The sequence below is a fragment of the Zosterops lateralis genome, assembly GCF_965231275.1.
Source record: "Zosterops lateralis genome assembly, chromosome: 11".
Lineage (NCBI taxonomy): Eukaryota > Metazoa > Chordata > Aves > Passeriformes > Zosteropidae > Zosterops > Zosterops lateralis.
Window position 1 is genome coordinate 11,963,737 of NC_139771.1, and position 19,055 is coordinate 11,982,791.

Genomic DNA, 19,055 nt, shown 5'->3' on the forward strand with positions numbered 1-19,055 from the left:
CTTACCAGAGCAAACCAGGGGGTCACCCCACTGAACCCAGGCTCACCCTCTATTGTCCAGAGACTTCACACAATCTCCACCCTTAGAGATTTTCAAAAGAACTGGGCAAGGCCTTGAGCAGCCTGATATGACTTGGAAGTTATCCCTGCTTTGAGCATGAGGCTGGACAAGAGACCTCCAGAGGTCCCTCTCTAATAGCATTATCCTGAGATTCTGTCATCTTCCATTGCATCTGCATGAGATTCTGCTACAGCACCACCAAGCAGTCCCACACTGCCTGAGCCACATGTCAGGGAGCAAAACCAACCAATTCTCCATGGCCTTGGCTACGTTAGCTGGGTGCCAGAGCAAAGCACACACATTATCTGTGTGCAGATGTCTCAGCACACACCAGAATAAGCTTTGCATTGCAAAAGAAACTGTCCCAGCTCTGGCCAGGATCCCAGGCTGAAGACTGCAGAACATTTTCTCTTCAGCAGGAAGGAGCCTGCAGCCTCAGAAAGAACAAGTGTGAAATACAAATCACTGAGCACCTGCTGCTCAGCACCCCTGAGTAGCTGCAGTAAAAGGAAGAATGACAGGGACTTAATTTCCATATGGCCCTTCAGAAACTTCAGCAATTTTAATCCACTAGGTTGAAATCTGAGCTCTTGAAAGAATTGTACACATTCACTTTGGATGAGACATCCCATGGAGGCACTGGGGGCTGGGGATCAGGAGACAAGGACCTGAGTGGGTTCTGCTCCATCAGCTGGTTTGCAAGATGGGAGCTGAGCTCACAGGTCTTCTTTCAGAGCCTTCCTTGGGGTCATTGCTCCTTCAGCCTGAGGAAGAAAAAGGGTTTTTTGGTGCTCGTCAGACTTTGAGACCTCATTTATAAGGTGAAAGGGGCATGGAGGAGCCGGAGTGGGAAACGTAGGACAGAGCCAAATCCCAGCCAGGCAATACAAGGCTGCTGCCATCTCGTGGCTGGCTCTGGCCATGCAAAGGTGACCGGGGACATTTTTCCAGCTGGAAAATTTCCCTTTGAGGTAAGATCCTTCCTGCGAGTAAGCTTCAGCTGGAAGGAGCAGGGAGCAAGCAGCAGTTATATACCCATGGGGTTATACCCTATGAGGCCAGGGCGCTCGGCTACCAGAGCTTTGCTGATGTTCCTGGGAGGTCTCCATCTGCTAGACCTCCTCCTCCTCTATTCTACCTTCTGCTAGAGCTGCTCCTCTGCTTTGGGATGGCTCCACCCCAAGCCATGGTAATCCTTTTTCCATCAGGCCAGCACCTCCCTGTGCCCTATGACCTAAGGAGAGATCCCTGTTGCGGTTGAGAGGCCCTGGATTTGCTGTGCAGAGGCAGAGCGTGTGGCCTTCACGATAGTCTGGGGCTGGAAAGGGAGATGATCCACTGTGAAACAGAGAAATGTTGGCATCTGATAGGATGAATGTAGTCTCCAGTACTGTTTCTTTTGGCTTCTTTCATTGAGCTGTGGTGCTGATGCAGGGATTTATTCTGTGAATAAAGTACAAATGGAGAACTACATGGTCACTCTTTTGCCCCCTTTCAGCCTCTCTGCCAAGCTCAGGAGTGCACAGTAGTTAAAAGAAGTGTGAGAGAGCCATATATTCCCTATAGGATTTCTGCTTGCCCACAGGCAGGAGAAAGGCAGGAGAAAGGCAGTGTATCAAAGAGACCCACCAGCAGGAAACTTCTGCTGACAGCTGATCAGAGACCCTACTAAAGGAGAGCTGCCTGCATCACCTTCCACAGAGCTCTTGTAGGTCAGTTTGTGGGCACTCACTCGAGGATACCTCCTCATTCCTCGCCTGGGAATAGGCTCCAACTTCCCCTTCTTCCTCCTGGGATGCTCTAGGTTCTGCAGCTGCACAACTTCACTGGGAAAGAGCAGAACAAGAGCTCCAGAGAGAGCAGCAGCTCCCAACTCATTTGATATTTCCACAGTGTTCGCTGGTTGCTGCCAGGCTTTTCTCTCTATGTGGCACATACTGGGGCTCACATCACACAAACTAAACTGGAATACTGGAATAAATGAGTCCCCTGGAGAAGGCTCCAGGCAATGGGGAGATGACTTCCCAGTGACCTGTGCAGCATCCTTGAGTACACAGGGAATTTCCCATAGTGATAAGGCTACAGAGAAAGATTTCTTTATTAGATACTGATTCAGCTTTCATCTCTGTCAGCATTTCTCAATCATCCATTTCAAAATGTTTTGCCAACACTAATTAAACCCTGCAGTACCTTTGTGGAGAAGATCAGCATCCCTGTGTACCAACAGGGGGACTGAATGAAGAAGACAAGTAGCCCCTTCATGAAAAAATGAAGGGAGCAAAGAAATCACAATATTCTGAAATCCCAATCCTGCATCCTAACAAAACAACAAATCCCCAAATCTCAGACATTATACAGGAAAGATAAGCAGCCATTTCTTACCATGCCAACTGCCTGGCTTTATCACCTGGGCACCAAACATTTCATAATCCCAAAAAATGGGGTGCCCTGAAGCACCCTTACCCCATAGGAGCTGCAGGCGTGGTCAGCTGCACAGCCTGTTCCTTGCAGGCAGATTTTCCCATGATGTTGCACATGCTATTTATTCCATTCATTAACCAAGTTAATGGTGGCTAAGAATAGACCCCAGATGTCCTTCTGGCCTTAAAAACTTCTTTGCCCTCAAGGAAATGCAAAGCCTAAGTGGCTCATGGCATGTGTGGGACACAAATAATGAACCAAAATATGAAGAGCTTGCACATTTCCAAGGATTCACAAAATACATCTCTGCTTTTCAATAACCTCTGTTCTGCTTTTGGGAAATAAGTGGTTAGCAAGGATAATTCAGAACAGAGCAATGGATATACAAATTCATTGATACAGAGACTGTGCCAGACAGAGCCAGAGCTGTTCAAATGTCTTCACTTTCTGTTATCTATTCCTGTGATGTTTCCACTGCAAAAAATTCACAATTCTGTAATAAACTGGTGTTTCTGAACAAAGATCATTTCATATTAACCCTTTAGAAAATGTGCATCTTTAGTAAAATTTACCCTTTTTTAAAATATTTTTAATAGAAATCATTCTGTAGTGTCATTTTTTATACATACTCCTCAATACATTTGGGAAATATCCCAAAATATACTAAAGATAGCACTATGGTTTTCTGCATCACTGCTAGAAATCAAAGCATTCATGTGCAGAATAAAGACAAATTTCTTTCTGTATAAGCATTTTTCTTCTGTTGCCTGAATCCAGTCTCTTGATAATTAGCAATTACAGAAAAGAATTATAACAATCAAAGGGGAGTTTGCACTTACAGAAATTCATGCTATTTATTGCATGAGTTATTCAGACAGAAAAAGCTGTTTGGGAATCCATCAGTAAATGAAAGAAACTGCTATTTCTGAAAATTGAAATTGTATTAATAGAGATTCTAAAAAGTCTAAAGAGGAACATAATCCATTCGGAACTAATTTGGTCTTCTCAGAAACAGGAAAGGTTAAATAAGGGAATTTTAGGATCCCCTCTATGAAAACATACTGCTTTTTACCAACTAATATTTTTATCAAATCCTCTATAGAATTACATATGATACTTCAGAAGGTGATTTTGGGGTTCTATAGCATTTTTGACTTGGGCAACTTGCAGTAAATGGCAGTTTGTTCACCCATCCCACAGGTACTCTCCAAACTGTGACTGTTCACGCTTTGCAAAAAGGCAGAGATTAAGAAATTATAAACTATGCTCATCCCACAAACAGGGCCCCCAGCTCCCATTTCCTCAGCCCTCTGCTCATAGGCCTAGGGTTAAATACACAACTCCCAGGCCTCAAATCAGGGGGAATGAAACAATGACCAGAGAACACGGCAAGACAGGTAGACCACCCACACCTGAGCAGTTTTCCTCCTTTCAGAAGGGGATTCAAACCACGTCTCCCCGGAACCTCGGCGAGCCGCCAGCCCGAGGCACCGGCCCCCTGCCCGCTCCGCACACCCCGGGCCGGGCCGGGCCGGACGGGGCTGGGGGCGGCCGGGGCTGAGGGAAGGGGTCCCCGGGGCTGGCTGGGGGAAGGTGGCCCCAGGGCTGTGGGAAGGTGTCCCCGGAGAGCGGGGAGTGTCCCCGGGGCCGGCTGAAGGAAGGTGTCCCCGGGGCTGAGGGAAGGTGTCCCCGGGGCTGAGGGAAGGTGTCCCCAGGCTGAGGGCAGGGGTCCCGGGGCTGAGGGGAGGTGTCCCCGTGGCTGAGGGAAGGTGTCCCCGTGGCTGAGGGAAGGTGTCCCCGTGGCTGGCTAAGGGAAGGCGCCCTCGGGGCTGAGGGAAGGTGCCCCGGGGCTGGGGGAAGGTGTCCTCGGGGCTGGCTGAGGGAAGGTGTCCCCGGGCTGGGGGAAGGTGTCCCCGGGGCTGGGAGAAGGTGTCCCCAGGGCTGTGGGAAGGTGTCCTCGGGACTGCCTGAGGGAAGGTGTCCCCAGGGCTGTGGGAAGGTGTCCCCGGGACTGCCTGAGGGAAGGTGTCCCCGGCCTGCGGGTAGGTGTCCCCGGGGTTGGCTGCCCTCCGGGGCCGCGGGAAGGTGTCCCCGTTCCCGGCTGCCCTCCGGGGCCGGAGCCAACGGAGGCGCCCCGCGGTCCCGTGCTCGTCCCCGTGCTCGCCCCCGCCGGGAGCGCGCGTTTCCATGGCAGCGCCAACAGAGGCGGCGGGGCCCGACCCGCTCCGAGCGCGACATCCCGGCCAGGGCAGCCCAGGGGACAGGGGACAGCTCCGGTGAGACACCCGGGACAGCCTCTGCTCGGGGAGCCGGGTGGATGGATTTATTGCACGGGCTTTTAGATCCGTCTGCGTATTTAACTGGGCTTTTTGTTTTGTTTTGTGGGGGGGTTTGTTTTGTTGGGTGGGGTTTTTTTGGTTGGGTTTTTTAGGGGTTTTTTTTGGTCTTTTTTTTTTTTTTTTGGTTGTTTTTTTTTTTTTCTTTGATTGGATTTTTTTTTTTGTTTTGGGGGTGGGGTTTTCTTGGGGTTTTTGTTTGTTTGTTTGTTTGTTTGGGGTTTTTTTGGTTTTTTGGGGTTTTGTTGTTTTTTTTTTTTTGGAGGGAGTTGTTTTCTTTTGTGTTTTGTTTGGAGGGTTTTGTTTGGTTGTTTTTTTGTTGTTGATTTCTGGGAATTTTTTTTTTGTTTGTTTGTTTGTGGGTATTTGTTTGTTTGTTTTGTTTGCTTGCTTGTTTGCTTTTTGGTGGTTTTGGGGGGGCTTTTTGTTTGTTTGTTTCTGGGGGGGGTTGTTTGTTTGTTTTGCTCAGCAGCCTGTTGCTAGGGAAAAGCACTGAATTAAGGTTTCAGTGAATTAAAACCACAAATGCTTTATCTGTTGATTCATGTACTACTGCTACACAGCTACTGGAACATAATGTCAGACACAGTGAAATACATGCCAAATGATTCTAGCAATTAAGTGGGTTTTATTTCCATTATTGAGCTTAATAATTATAAATTAGCAGAGCTGGTGCTTCTGTAGCTTCTGGCATTATTTCCAAAGTGCTGTGCAAACAACCTATAAAAAACCCAGCAACCTCAAACAAAAAAATACCTTAATAAAATGAATATTTCTAAGTTAATCATAGATACAGTTTCCTACACTTAGCTAAAATTATATTATAAACCACTTTTTATCTCTGAGGGTTGCACTGACAATTATTTTCCATATGCCAGTGTCTAGTCCTGCTTTTCAGACTCATTGCCTGTAGGAGGAATTTAAATCAACCACAGGAACAGGAAAATTCTTATGAGAAAAGTTTTAGATTACAGAAATCAAGATGTGCACTGAGGGCTGGAGTTCCAGGTGTTCTGACTGCCTTCCCACCCCTGCCCTGATGGGGCTTTTTCTCCAAAACTCACATCAGCAGAAGGGCTAATGCTGTTCCAGGACACAGATGAGAGACACCTAGAGAAAAATATCCCCTTACATAAAGCAAAGATCAGAGAGGTTTGAACTCTAAGTAACCAGTCAAGGAGGTTCTTGGTAAAATGAACTTCAAGAACTGAAAAGGAGAGAGAAAATATTTGGGATATATTCAAAAGCCTAAATTCTACCTCAGCTTCTGTGTCTCCTCAGCAGTTTGACACCTCCAAAGAATAAGGTACTAATTGGGCAGCTGCAGAAAAAACACAAAGCACCAAGGAGGGACAAGGAAATTAGGCCAGATGAGTTTAGCCCAAAATACATAAAAACTGGAGACTGTTCAGAGTAAAAACTGATGCTCTGAAATAGCCCTAAAACTAGTGCAAGCAGAAGAGGATATTTTCTCCAGTGCCTTACAGCAGTGCAGATCAGGAATGGTGCCAGCAGCAGAATTGCATCGATTGAACTAATACCTCACTGAGCCCAGCCTGCTGCCTTTGGTGATTAAAGGATAGCTTTAACAATGGGCTATCTGTTCTTTGTAAGTGAGATCATTCCAATTATGCCTTGTCCCTTAGGATCCATAGCAAAAACTACAAAACGACTGGAGTCAGAGAAACAAACAAAAAAAAATAACCTTCAACAGTTTGCCAACCTAAAATGAAAGGCAACAGAGCTCTGTAAAGTGCGTCTGTGCTGTCCAACAATCATTCAGGCTTATTGCAAGAAATCCACAATGCTGAAGCAATTACTGGGAAGAGCTTTAGTGAGTAAAAATGTAGCTTGTGAACTAGTGACAGGAGGATGAAAAACATGGGTGTGGATCAGAACTGGTGACTGGGTGGAAAAAGAGACAAGGGACTTAGGTTGCTTTCTCTCTCCAAATTTGTTTTGTTGTTGCTTTCCCATCAGTTTACATGTAAGGAGGACAGCGTTTTACACAGCTTTCACATAAGGCAGGGATGAACATCTCCTTTTGGAGGTCAGAACATATGTTTTCCAGTTTAATGGAGCTTTTTGTTAATTGCTAAAGACACTGAAGACTCAGTGGTTAAGATACAGAAAGCCCCATGGCCTGTCACTGCTGTAAAGCTTATCACATCAATTACTGGCAGATCCCAGGTGACTGATTTGTTTATGATTTTCTTTGGGCCAGGGTCAAAGACACCATCCTGACATACAGCATCAACATCTAAAGGTCTCTCTTCCAAACTTGAAATGGAAACCCTCCTTGCACTTTCAGGTAAGGACACAATGCTCCAGCAATGTTTCCTTGTCAGGTCAGAGGAGAGGCCTGAAGCCAGGTTCTTCTGCCCCAAAACAGGTGAAATGGGTAAAACAGCTACAGACTTAGAAAAATCCCTGGCTGAAATGCTGTTCTTGATCATAGATATGGTCAAGTGACATAAATCATACAGACGTCTCAGTTTTATCACTGGCTTCTCAGAAGCCCTATCCAGCTCCCTGTTCTCAATCCAGCATTGTTAGACATCTGCAGCTGGGAGCACTGCCCATGCTCCAGGTGTGACACAGCACATCCCACTCCCTTTGCACTGGGTCCAGATATTCAGCCTCACATCTTCTACATCCTCATCCTAGTTTGGTGGGGTTCTTTTGTTTGTTTGTTTTTGTTTGTTTGTTGTTGTTTTTGTTTGTTTGTTTTTACCCCAGAAAGCAGAGAAGAGGATGGAGAAAACCCAAAGAAAAATCCATTTAAAGTCCCACCAGATGCCGATCTTCTCTCCATGAGGGACAAGGAAATGAAGAAGGCACAGGCGGTATGTACACATGCTTTAGGCTAAACTGTGTAACAAGCAGTTACTAAGGCAGGCACCCACCCAACATTTAGCACATGAGAGATCAAAGGCCTCTTCATGAGAAAGCTGGGGATGTTCAGCCTGGAGAAGAGAATGCTCTAAGGAGACCTGACTGTGACCTTTCAATACTTTTTAAAAGGTGCTTATAAAAAAGAGCAACTTTTTACACAAGCAGATTGTGATAGAACAGGAGGGAGTGGATTTAAGCTAAAAGAGGAGAGATTTAGATTAGATGTTCGGAAGAAATTCTTTACTGTGAGGGTGGTGAGACACTGGCACAGATTGCTCAAGGATGTTATGGATGCCCCATCCCTGGAACTATTCAAGGCTAGGCTGAACAAGGTGTTAAGCAATGTGGTCTAGTGGGGTGCCCCAATTCATGGCAGGGAGTTGGAACTAAATGATCCCTAAGGTCCCAATCCAAACTTTTCTGTGATTCTGTGATCTCAGAAAGGTCTGATTGTTGCAGAGCCTGGCACAGTGTGGAAGGAAGAAGAGGTCTAAAGCAAGACCTCCTCACCTCACACTGGTGGCTGACAGAGTCTGGTTTTTGCTTAGGTTGAAGGTCACTATACAATTATGGGGAAGAGCTTAGGGAGCAGTGCACTAAGGATGTCTGCTGAGTGATGTCCTCAGCATAAACCAACTGGCCTAAACTGCACAGACAGCACTGAATTACACTTCAGTCCATGTGAAAGCACTGAGCAGGAACATATTTTACCCTCCAGAAGGTTCTGGAGTGGGTTTGAATAGATCTCAATCTGAACTTAATGGTTTAAATGTCTTTGTGAAAGTTGGACTGAGTTGGAGAAGTGTGGGCTGTCCCCCTTTATCCAGGGGACTCAAAGGATGAATCTCAGAAAACTTCCATTTGCTCACAAGAATAACCCAAGAAGGAAAAATGAGGACACTGAGTGGGTACAAACTGACACAGCTGGTGGATGGATGCAGAACACAAATCAACAAAATAATGACAAGTGCTAAGAAGTTTAGTGTTTCAGCTGCCTCAAGAGAGAATATTACTGTGATTAGTCAGATAAACTAGGCAACTATGCATCAGCAGGGTATCACCACTCTGCAAATTTCTAGGCTGTCAATGACTTGCTCATGTCTTTAGAAACCACAGAAAACAAAGCACAAGACCAAACTGTACATATATCTGACTTCTTACAGGAACGTGAAAAGAGGAAAACTATGAAAGTCCATGAGAAAATGACTTACTCCACTAAAATGAAGGCAAAAACTGGGTTGAGGAAAACTTTGAAAAGGGAGGAGGAAGAGGACAGCAAAATAGAAGCAACATGTGAAGAGAGACTGGAAGTTCTTCAGGAGATGCTTTCACGGAAGTTGGCTATGAAAAAAGGTGGAGAACAGGCACTGCCTTTGCAGTGGTGTTGCTGAGCTGGGTAACAGCCTAAAGCAAAGGCCAGAGAGGGATGGGGGAGCAGCTGAGCTCTGGCTGACTGGTGAGGTCATGCAGACAAACATGTCTGTCTATCTTGCCAACCTCTGCGTTGGCTGAGCCATCTCCAGCTCAGGCATTTACCTATAGAGCATGGACCACCCCCTCACAGTAGCCTGGGTTCCACCAGCCTTGCAGCAGCTGAGCTGGTATCCAGCTCAGGGTTTGCAGGATCTTGTGTCATGGAAACCGTTCTACTAAGCCAACCTAAAGTTGGATTTTAATGGATAGAGACCTAGATTTTCTGCTTCTGACATGAGAAGTAGATTTGCCATTAATGTCTAGAGGGCAAGGACCAGATCTCCACTTCGTTCTCCCTGGTTTTACTCCATGAAAACCCATACGAAACTGATCCTAAACAAGGTTATAACTATAACACAATAATCAGTATTGCTGACTCCAGTGCCAGCCAGATCCATGCTCATGGCAGCCTACATATTCACTGTGTTTTGCCTTGGCCGTATTTCCCCCTCTCCAGTCTAAGCAACTTTATATTCTAATTTCAGATTATGCATTCGACAGGGAGACTTTCTATGGCTACCTACAGGACAGAAAACAGATCTTTTATCTCGAGGTACATGGCTTTCGGCATGTTACTTCCTGTTCTTTTATTTACTCTTCCCTGTGTTGCTTTGTTCTGATGTTTATTCTCCTGAGATCCACTGCCTAGAGATCCTTCCAAGGTGGCACACATCAGACCTCATGAACTGATTGTCCATGTCCTGTGTTACAGTCACTCAGAAACTGTAGCCCAGTAATTCCCAGTCAAGAAATAAAGGAATGTAGGTCATTCCCATCATTCAGCAGCCACCATGAAACTATTCCATTTGTGAGATGCACAGATACACTGACCTTTGGCTCCTGCTGTCCTTTACATAAATTATAGCTGGGAGCCATTCTGAACTCAAAAAAAGGGAACAGAGTAACTGCGCTCAAACACTCCCATCAGACATCTGTATTATTGTACTGTAACACAACTGAATCAATCTTTGTCAGACAGGAGTTAATGCAGTGCTGGGACTTCTGAATTGTCTTTAGATTCACTGCTTATTTTCTATGTTTCTTCTGAAATAACTCCTGGCCTCCAGGTACCTGGCTTGCACTAAGTCACACACCTGGGTTTGAAATCCTTACCCTCTCTGCCCACAACTATCAGGTAATTTGGTAACCAGGTAGAAAGCTAAAGCAATGTACCTTTAAAATCAACCACCTGATCTGACTGGTTGCCTTTGGGTTTCATTTCAGCATGCCATTGCAGTAAAGCGAAAGGAGATTCAAAAGATGGAGGACATAGCAAAGAATGAGGAAAAAAAACTGGAAAAGGCTGAGAGAAGAATGGAGAAGGATGCTGCCATGTTTGATGAGTTCATGAAGAAGAACCATAATAACTCTGTTGAAGCACTGAAAATGTAAGGAATATTGAAGGAATCACCTGTGTGCTATTTCATTCTGAGCACAGGAGACTTGCTGCTTGACTTCCCTGCAGGGTTTTGGCTGAACACTCTGAGTTTCCCAGAGTTACAGTTCTGGTGGTACTTTCTTCCCACATAATAAAAGAGAGGAAGGAAAATAACATCCAGGGAATACCCTCTTTGCAAAAGCTCTTGATCTGGTGGCAGCAAGGAATCTGCAAGGAAGTGGCTCCACCACTTCCATTCTTCTCACAACACCCTTTACTGGAGGGAGATGCCTTTACCCAACCCCTCACAGTCCCCTCAGTGAAGCAAATTTAGCACTTTGGCACCTTCCAGGTATCACAAGGGCAGAGCAGCAACTGATGCTCAGCTAGATGGAGTCCTGAACACTGGGATGCCATACTTTGCCAAGAGAAAGAGGGTCTTCAGGCAGGAGCCAAGCATCTCCTGGGATACATCTATAACACAGATTTCTAAGGCTCATAACACATCTTTTTCACTGTTTCATAGGCACCTTAATTCACTACTCACTACTAAAATGTTTAATGGTTTGTTTGTTCATCCTTTCCTAGAGCCACAAGAGAAACCTCAGCAAAGACCAAAAAAATAACAGAGATCCAGGGAATCACTACAGAAATAAAGAAAATCCAAAGGTAAGGTTGCTCATTACTCCTGCCTCACCTTTAACAGCCCCTACAGCACTATAGCTTCACAGTCCTTCCAGGAGACAGATTTCTAAAAATGTTCCATTTTAAGAGTCAAAATGTTTTGGCTTTTGTTTTACAGATGGTGGCTTTGTTTCTAAAATAACTCATCTAGTTTTCTAATGACATTTTAAGAAAAGTATAATATTCCAAATCCAAAACTAAATGCCTAACATCAGATTAAAACCTAAAAAACCCTAAGTAATGCACTTTAGTGGGGACCTAGGAAGAGACAAAAGAAATAACCATAATTGCCATTATGAGTTGAGCTGGAAAATTTTCTCTTTCCAAGTAAAAATTCAAAAATAAGCAAGCTCAGTACCACATCAAGAGATATGACCAGGGAATATGACTGATTCTCAGTTTCCACATGAGAAACCACAGAGAGCACAGACGGCAGGTTCTCTTTTGCATTTGCATGTCCATGAAAACGTGCCCTCTCTCCCCTTTTTCGGATGAAACTGAATATCAAGAATGAGAAAGAACCTGTTCAAACAGGAGCTTCCCTAACAAACTCTTTGCTGACAAACTTTGTCCACTTCTCAACCCAGTGAAATCTCCAGATTAGAGAACACTCTGCAGGAGTACAAGATGTACAGGGACATCCTCTACCACCTATCTCCAAAAGAGTGGCAAGAGGAACACAGAAAAAGGCACAGAAAAGAAAAGGATATGAAAACAGAATCAAGAATTAAGGAAGGAAGTGCTTCACCTCCCTCCACCGCAGAGCAGGGTGAGTGCCAGGAAAGTGCTGCTGCTCCTCCCTGGCACAGCCCCAGGCTCTAAGTGGACTCCTCCTCTTGTCTCCAGACCAGGGTTCGACAGGCAGGACAAACACTGACCATAGCAGCAGTTTTATGGATATGCCAAGTTCCCTGCTGTTTTCAGAAAGTTTGGATTTCAGATCCCGTGAAGTCAGGCCACAGCTTAAACACTTCCTGAAGCCTCTTTTATCAAGAGAACTGTAAGTACTAGCAACCAATGGACTTAAGGACTGTAAAGAGCACTCAGCTGACTGGGAATCAGCACAGAGGAATCCTACTGCTCATCTTTGCTGGGCATTCCAAGATCTGGGGCTTATTGGAACAAATTCAGATACCGGCAGAAAGCTGTCAGGTGTGCAAGTCAGTACCTATATGCCTGCTCCAAGTGAATTCCATCCTCAAGTCTTCTGCTGAGAACCTGCCCCAAGTGGGGCTGGCACTAAAATGATGCAAACAGAGGTTGTTAACCCTTCATGGCACGGGTGACAGGTACAAGTGAAAGTGATAAGCAGACTGAGCTGCCAACAGCAGCAAGGCACTACTTGCCTCTCTTCCAAGCCCTTGTGTGGAGAAAGAAGCATTAAACAAAGCCTCTCAGTGAGTCTGAAGGCATTTGGATCAACACCCTCAGTTCAGGTTCATGTGTCATGTTCCAGCCCCACTGGAACAGCAGCACAGTCCAGAGCAGCACATAAGGCAGCTTGCTCGTGGACAAAAGTAGCTCCTGTGCTGCTTTTTTGTTTGACCCCTAGACCCTACTGACCCCTAAATATCCCACAGCCACAGGGAGGCAAAGGTGGGAATGTGCAAAGGACTATTCAAGAGTAAACAGCAACAGTGAATGATAACAATGTTCATATGTCACTAACGAGATCTCCTCTGAGCTGTCATTTCTCCAAGGGCCTAACACACAAAATACTTTTTCAGAAGTTCGTTGGAGGATGCAGAGAATGAAATCAGCTCAGATGAAGATGAGGTCAGTCTTATGTTGAAATATTTGCATTTTCTGTTTGTCCTGTGTTATTTATCAATGTTACAAATTTCCCTCACCTTCTAATTATTTCTTACAGTATTGAGGAGTTACTGCAGTTAGAAATTATAAATGTATGTTAATACATTCATAAATGTTCATGTTTTGGTGACATATATTATGTATTAATATAATATATTATAAATATATTACATATTTTATATATTATATATATTTTATATATATAATTCATATATATTATATTAAATATATTATAAATACCTTAGTTTTACTTTCCTCCTTCAGTTTCCAAAAACCTACCATGATCTCTTAGCTTGCCATTCTCCAGTGAGATATGACATCATAAAATGAAAGATTTTAAAATTAGTGCAGCTACTGGCTTACATCTGAAATTGACGTTTTCCCACTCACAGATGTTTGCAACACTTTTTACCCCCCGAAATGCAATTTGTTTTAGCTATTGAGGCAGAGTAGAGCTGCATACATAGCAGAAAGGATGTCCATGTGTCCTTGTACATGGACACACATAGACCTCTCTAGATAGAAGAGCGTTTGAATAGCCAGGCTTGGTGCAGACCAACCTCCACGTAGTTCATTGGAACAGAAGCTAGAGGAGGGGAAAAAAACTCATCACATGTGTTTTGCACTCTAGGAGCCTGAGCTCTATTTTACTGATCCCGAACAATTGCTGATTACTTTCATGGAGATGCTGGATGAGAACTTATCCTTTGTCCTGAACTCCCAGGATATTGCGGAGAGCTGGAACAAGGTCCAACAGACTTTCATCACCACCCGTGAAAGCCTGTAAGTGTGACCCTGCAAGTGATAGGAAGAAATTCCTGTGGTCCACCTTTCAGACAGAAGTGACCCCTCGCCCCCACAGATGCCTCACTGTCAGGCAGACACCACAGAGCACATATAACACTGCTCACACAGCAGAGTCTTTCTTGTGAGCTCCTAGGAAAGTGTCCCATATATGCTTAATTTAGGAGATAAGACTTGAGCTTGGGACCAGTTCCTTAGTCCTCAAGGCACAGGCTAGGGAATGATGCATTAATCATCCTGGAGTCAATATAAGTATAGTATAATTCTCATGAAGGAAGACCAAAGAAAGAAACAAGGCAATTCCTGGAGTGATCCAGAGCAGCACCAATGCTGATTCAGTGCAAATCCTTCCTGGAGGAAGACTGCACAGAACCCAAGTATCATTGTAATCTACAATTTCAATGGCAGGTAGACATATATATTCCCATTTAAAATGTAGCTTATTTCCTTGTGGAAGTTTTAAAGGTAATCTGGCTCCTCCACTGACTTATTAAAAGAACCTTGAATGTTTAGCTTTGCTACTCTCCCTTCTCCACACCAGCACAGTAACTGCTTTTCCAGAAAAATACCTGAAGTTCCCTGTGCTTTCAGGGCTGTGGGTGCAAGTTCCCAGGAAAGGCTGAAGTGTTACCTCCATCTGCCGGCAGCAGGAGGGGCCGGCCCAGGCTGCGGAGAGCGGAGCCGTGTGTTCCAGAGGCGCCCTTTCCAAACCTCTTCTCTCTCTCTCTCTCCTCTAGGGAGAAGGAGTTGGCAGCACTGAAACAGCAGGTAGACACCCTCCGAGCCACCGTTGCCAAGGAAGAAGAGAAAGTAGCCGACCTGAAGCACAAAGTTCAGCTCTTTTCCTCTGGAGAACACGAAGCTCATGGCCAGGTACCCACTGGGATCCAGGAATGGGGGTTCACATGTGCACAAGTGGTTCCTCTCCACCAGCCACATCCATCCTGGGAACAGAACAGACAGGGCTTGCACTGAGGAGGGATCAGTACTGTTTCCCAGCAATGGAGCTACAGCAAGGCTGGTTTGGGGCACTGCTGAGGCAGCAAACTGGGACAAAGGTGTCTGCTTCATGCAGCTGCTGCGAGCTGGGAGCAGGGCTCACAGAGACAGCTGGGCAGCTGCCACCTGACACAGCCAAGCTGGGAAGATGAGACCAACAGGAGAACAGCTCAATTCAGCCATCTGTCCCTGCCACTGCTGTTAGCCAACCAAGAAACAAGCAATTGAGTATTATTGAGGGGATTAAAGTGTTTCCTTTATGGATTTCCTTTGGGTTTGGAGGGATATTATGGTTCTACTTGGCAGAACCCAGCTGTGCCACTCACCGCATCTGTCACCTCTAGGACAAAATACTCACAAGCCTGAGAAACAAGGTGCTGGAAGTCTATTTGCAGTGCACTGGAGACACTGAGGCAAACCTGCCAACAGTAGACATGTTAAAGGTAATAGAAAAACAGCTCAGTGATTTACTGGACAGCGTGGAGAGAATCCCACCAGCAAAGATAGAAAAGGCTGTGAAAGCCATAAGAAAGGAACAGAGGACAAGGTAAGGCAAGACCCTCTTCTGGAAATTGTCTCTATTTTACAACTTAACAGCTGAAAGAGCCAAATCAACCCAAAAACCTGTAGCAGCAATCTGAAATCCCATGTGAGCAATCCATTGAATTTTACTTCTGTAAGGGCTCTTCATTCTTAGTACTTGCATCTCTTCATCACTGAGCAGCAGCCCACAGCTACATTAGAAAAAACCTGTAAACAACAGGTCTTTTATTCTAGAAGAATAAAAAAGAAACACTAAACCCACAAACAAAAACAGATTTTGTGATGAGAATAGTCATTTCAAGAAAACAATTCCCAGTAACAAAATTTAAACTGAATAAATAGAAAATTAAATTCAAGTTAAAATAGTTTGCCTTGCCCTGATATTTCTGTCAGACTTTAATATGTACATAAGGGCATCTGTCAACAACTCCAGCTTTGAAACGTTTCTTCTACAAAACTTTGAAGTTTAACTTGTATTACTAGATTAAATGGTAGCAGTTAACACAATCAGTGTAAGTCCCAAGATGAAACATATTCCTGTAGGCCCAGTAACACAAAATTTCACCTCACAAATAACAAAGACAACTGAACTGATGACTGTATCTGGCCATCCTCAAGTGAATCAGACAGATTAGCATGAGGATTTAAAGCCAGAACAGTGACATTTTGCTTCTATTTATTCTCTTTCTCTGCATCTTTATTCAGCTGTGTAGTAGAAAAGGTATGGGCTTCTTCCTGATGTTCTGTGAATGGGTTTGCACTCTTAAATTGCAAAAGTAAGACATGCATTTATTCTGTACAGGGGATGGAGGAGAATAATTCAGGAAAGATACCACACACCCTACCCTCCAAAAAAATCAAAACCAATTTAAAAACAAACAAAAAACCACAACAAACCCTACAAAGATTAATAAATGTTTTCCTCAAATTTACACAGTTAAGACTGCAGTTTCTCTGCACCAGTGTTCCATAGCTTGAGCCCATTTCTGTTCTAGCACTTCATTTTCATAGGGAACTGGAGCAACAATATTGGCTTCCACAATGTCCCTTTGGGCCAAGTGTAGCTCCATGGGTGCAACAGCCTGCTGCTCACACCTGTGTGTTACAGACCTGGTTACACTGGTGAGAACTGGGGATACAATAACCATCACCCTCCCCACAGCTGGCAAGCATCCTGAGCATCCTGCTAAAGGAGGTGCAGAGCATGTCTAACAGAACAACTGTCCCACATCTCTATGTCAAAGCCTGACATGCTTTTTCCACCCGTCACTCTAGAAAGAGTAGGACCAACTGCAGGCAGTGCTTCCCTCTTACCCCCTTCACAGCAACTGACTCCAGCAGCAGCTGTACCCAAACCCCTGTGATCCAATGGTTAGATGTAAGGTGTGATGTAAGATGTTATGGTAGAGGTTGATGCTGTGTGTCAAAAGTACAGCTGGTGTAGCTGTGTGCTGCATTTAACCCATCCTTTATTCCCTTTCTTCAAAAGGCTCAGAGAGGAAAGGCAGAAACAAGGGAAGCAGCAGCAGGATGAAGGAGTGAAAAGAGACGTGGAAAGATCATAGGTACCCAAAGAAAAAAGGTAAGTCCTGTGGTCGGTGGAAACAGACCTCACCTCAACAGCTCACTTTGGAGAAGCTGGGGGTACCTGAATATCAAGTGTTTAAGGGAAAAGTGTTATTAAGGGGCCTCCACAGCTGTGTGGGGATGGCACCTACAGGCAGGTGTAGCCCAGTTCACAGGAGTGATATAACTTAAACCACTGCTGGGTAGTCAATCACAGTGCACATTATTACAGCTCAGTGTCCTTCCATCATCCTTCTCTCAACCACATGATCCCCTCCACTACTTGCCAGTTCTCAGTAAGCTCATCTAAACTCATTAACTTACTTGTATTAAACCAAACACAAAAATTGGCAAAAGAGAAACTGGACAGCAGCAGGACACTTCTGATAATGGCAGCAACGCTCTAGATCAGCTTGGCCATACCATCAAACTACACCTTTTCTGACATGTTCCACATCCTCCCAAACTGAGCTCTGGCCACTTGGTAGGCGCAGTGCAGTTTCTGCCATGGCTGCTGCTGCGTCTTCCCCAGGCCATGAGGAGACCCTGGTTCTGTCACAGTGACAGCACAGGTGACTTGAGAGCAGGGGCCATGTGTCCCCCACCCCTTTAGCCAAGAGAAAATAGAGGGTTCTGTATCCTCCCTCTGATATTTCTTTGGATGTCCAACTTTCCGTCCTCTTCCTGACACAGGACTAATGAGGCTTTAATCAGAAAGCAGTTGTAGGTACAACAGTGAGTTATAGAAGCTGAAGCAGAAGCACACACAGCCTCCAGATACTTCACATTCACTTTCCAATACAGCAAGCACACTCAGCAGACACCCTGCAGCCTGCCTAGAGCACGGGGCAAGAGCCACAGCCCCTCCCAGCCTGGCTGCCTGCTCAGACACCCGACCGAGCGCTCATGCAGTGCCTCTTCCTCCTCTGCAGACAACGGCCTTGCCTTCCAACCCACCTGCAAGGAAGGAGAAGAGCCAAGGAAGAACTATTGTATTATTTCTCCTGATGGCACAGCCTTAACCACAGCTCATAGGGCTGATGCTGTTCTAGAAGTCTTTTGTAGATCTTCAATTCTGTCAGTCTTTGCTCAGCTGAACTTTATTGCCCCATGAAACTTCCTTCTTCTCCTACCCTAAGATTCCAGGGAAAGTTTGCAACCCCTTTTCCCCTTCTTTGGTATTTTGCCTAAGAAAATAAATAAAAATTCTCTCATTTTGCATCTCAAGCTCCTGCTAAGCACCAATGCTTTTTCATTCAGTGTTTGATGCCAATAGCATTATTGCTACAAACCTGAGCAGTAAGATCTATGACAATCCTAGGTGACAATCTTTGTTAAGGCCCAACTAAGCCAGGTACCATAGACATTTATGATAATCACAGGTCTTCTGAAGGACTACAAAAACTAAGGGCTAATGCTCCAATCCCATTATAGACTTCACCCCACTACAGTGGAGAAGACGCAACCAAAGGAAAAAACACAAACTCTCTGCAGAAATCAAGCTGCCAGCAATTAGCTTTGTGTCAGATGCATCCATACAAATAATACCCAGTGACAAACTGACCATAAAAAAAAAAAAGCTTTATTAACCCTTTTGCACCAGCAGTTCTTCAGGTATCCATTGCCAGCAATGGAGCCCAAGCCAAGTGATCCAAGTTTCCGCCCTCAAGAGGTTAGCACTTACATTCACTTACAAAGCTGAGTGAGGTACATTTTCAGAAGTATAAAGATTTGGTTGCAAGTCCCATAAAAAGATGGAGTGTTCCTTGGCCATTTTAATAGATTACAAACTGGTATGGTCCTTGAGAACAGAATAATGCAGGCATTGGGAGCTCGAGGTGCCTCAGCTTCCAGGGAGAGCACAGTGGCCACTAGAGCACGACCCTTCAGCACAATTCCTGCTCAGTCTTTCCACCTCTCAGGAGTGGACTCCATGCTGCAGTTGCAGCCACCAGGTAGATCTCAGCTACCAACTGGTTTGTAAACCCAGCCTGAGAGGGTTCAGACTTTCCCTGGATGTAAGCTGTAAACTTAGAGTGAAGGGAACAGAGAGATCTCAATGCTCAGTTAGGCTAAAGATAGAA

At 44.9% G+C, this 19,055-nt stretch overlaps 1 protein-coding gene across 1 annotated transcript; it reads left to right on the forward strand.

The window, feature by feature from the left end:
* Positions 1-4,323: 4,323 nt before the first annotated feature.
* CFAP100 (cilia and flagella associated protein 100) lies at positions 4,324-18,014 on the forward strand. The gene is made up of 16 exons (XM_083869780.1): positions 4,324-4,388; positions 4,507-4,833; positions 7,042-7,128; positions 7,557-7,663; positions 8,876-9,065; positions 9,671-9,738; positions 10,410-10,573; positions 11,152-11,232; positions 11,835-12,016; positions 12,094-12,247; positions 12,975-13,023; positions 13,691-13,842; positions 14,601-14,736; positions 15,207-15,409; positions 16,895-16,987; positions 17,904-18,014. The coding sequence occupies exons 3-15, from the start codon at positions 7,104-7,106 to the stop codon at positions 16,968-16,970; spliced, it is 1,587 nt and encodes a 528-aa protein (XP_083725906.1). The 5' UTR covers positions 4,324-4,388; positions 4,507-4,833; positions 7,042-7,103; the 3' UTR covers positions 16,971-16,987; positions 17,904-18,014.
* The last annotated feature ends 1,041 nt before the right edge of the window (positions 18,015-19,055 follow it).

Bases quoted from the DNA above. Each gene is read 5' to 3' on its own strand.
- CFAP100 (XM_083869780.1), top strand. From the start codon at position 7,104: ATGGAAACCCTCCTTGCACTTTCAG. The intron at 11,233-11,834 runs GTAAGGTTGCTC...TTCTCAACCCAG, and splicing joins GAAATAAAGAAAATCCAAAG to TGAAATCTCCAGATTAGAGA. The intron at 13,843-14,600 runs GTAAGTGTGACC...TCTCTCCTCTAG, and splicing joins ATCACCACCCGTGAAAGCCT to GGAGAAGGAGTTGGCAGCAC.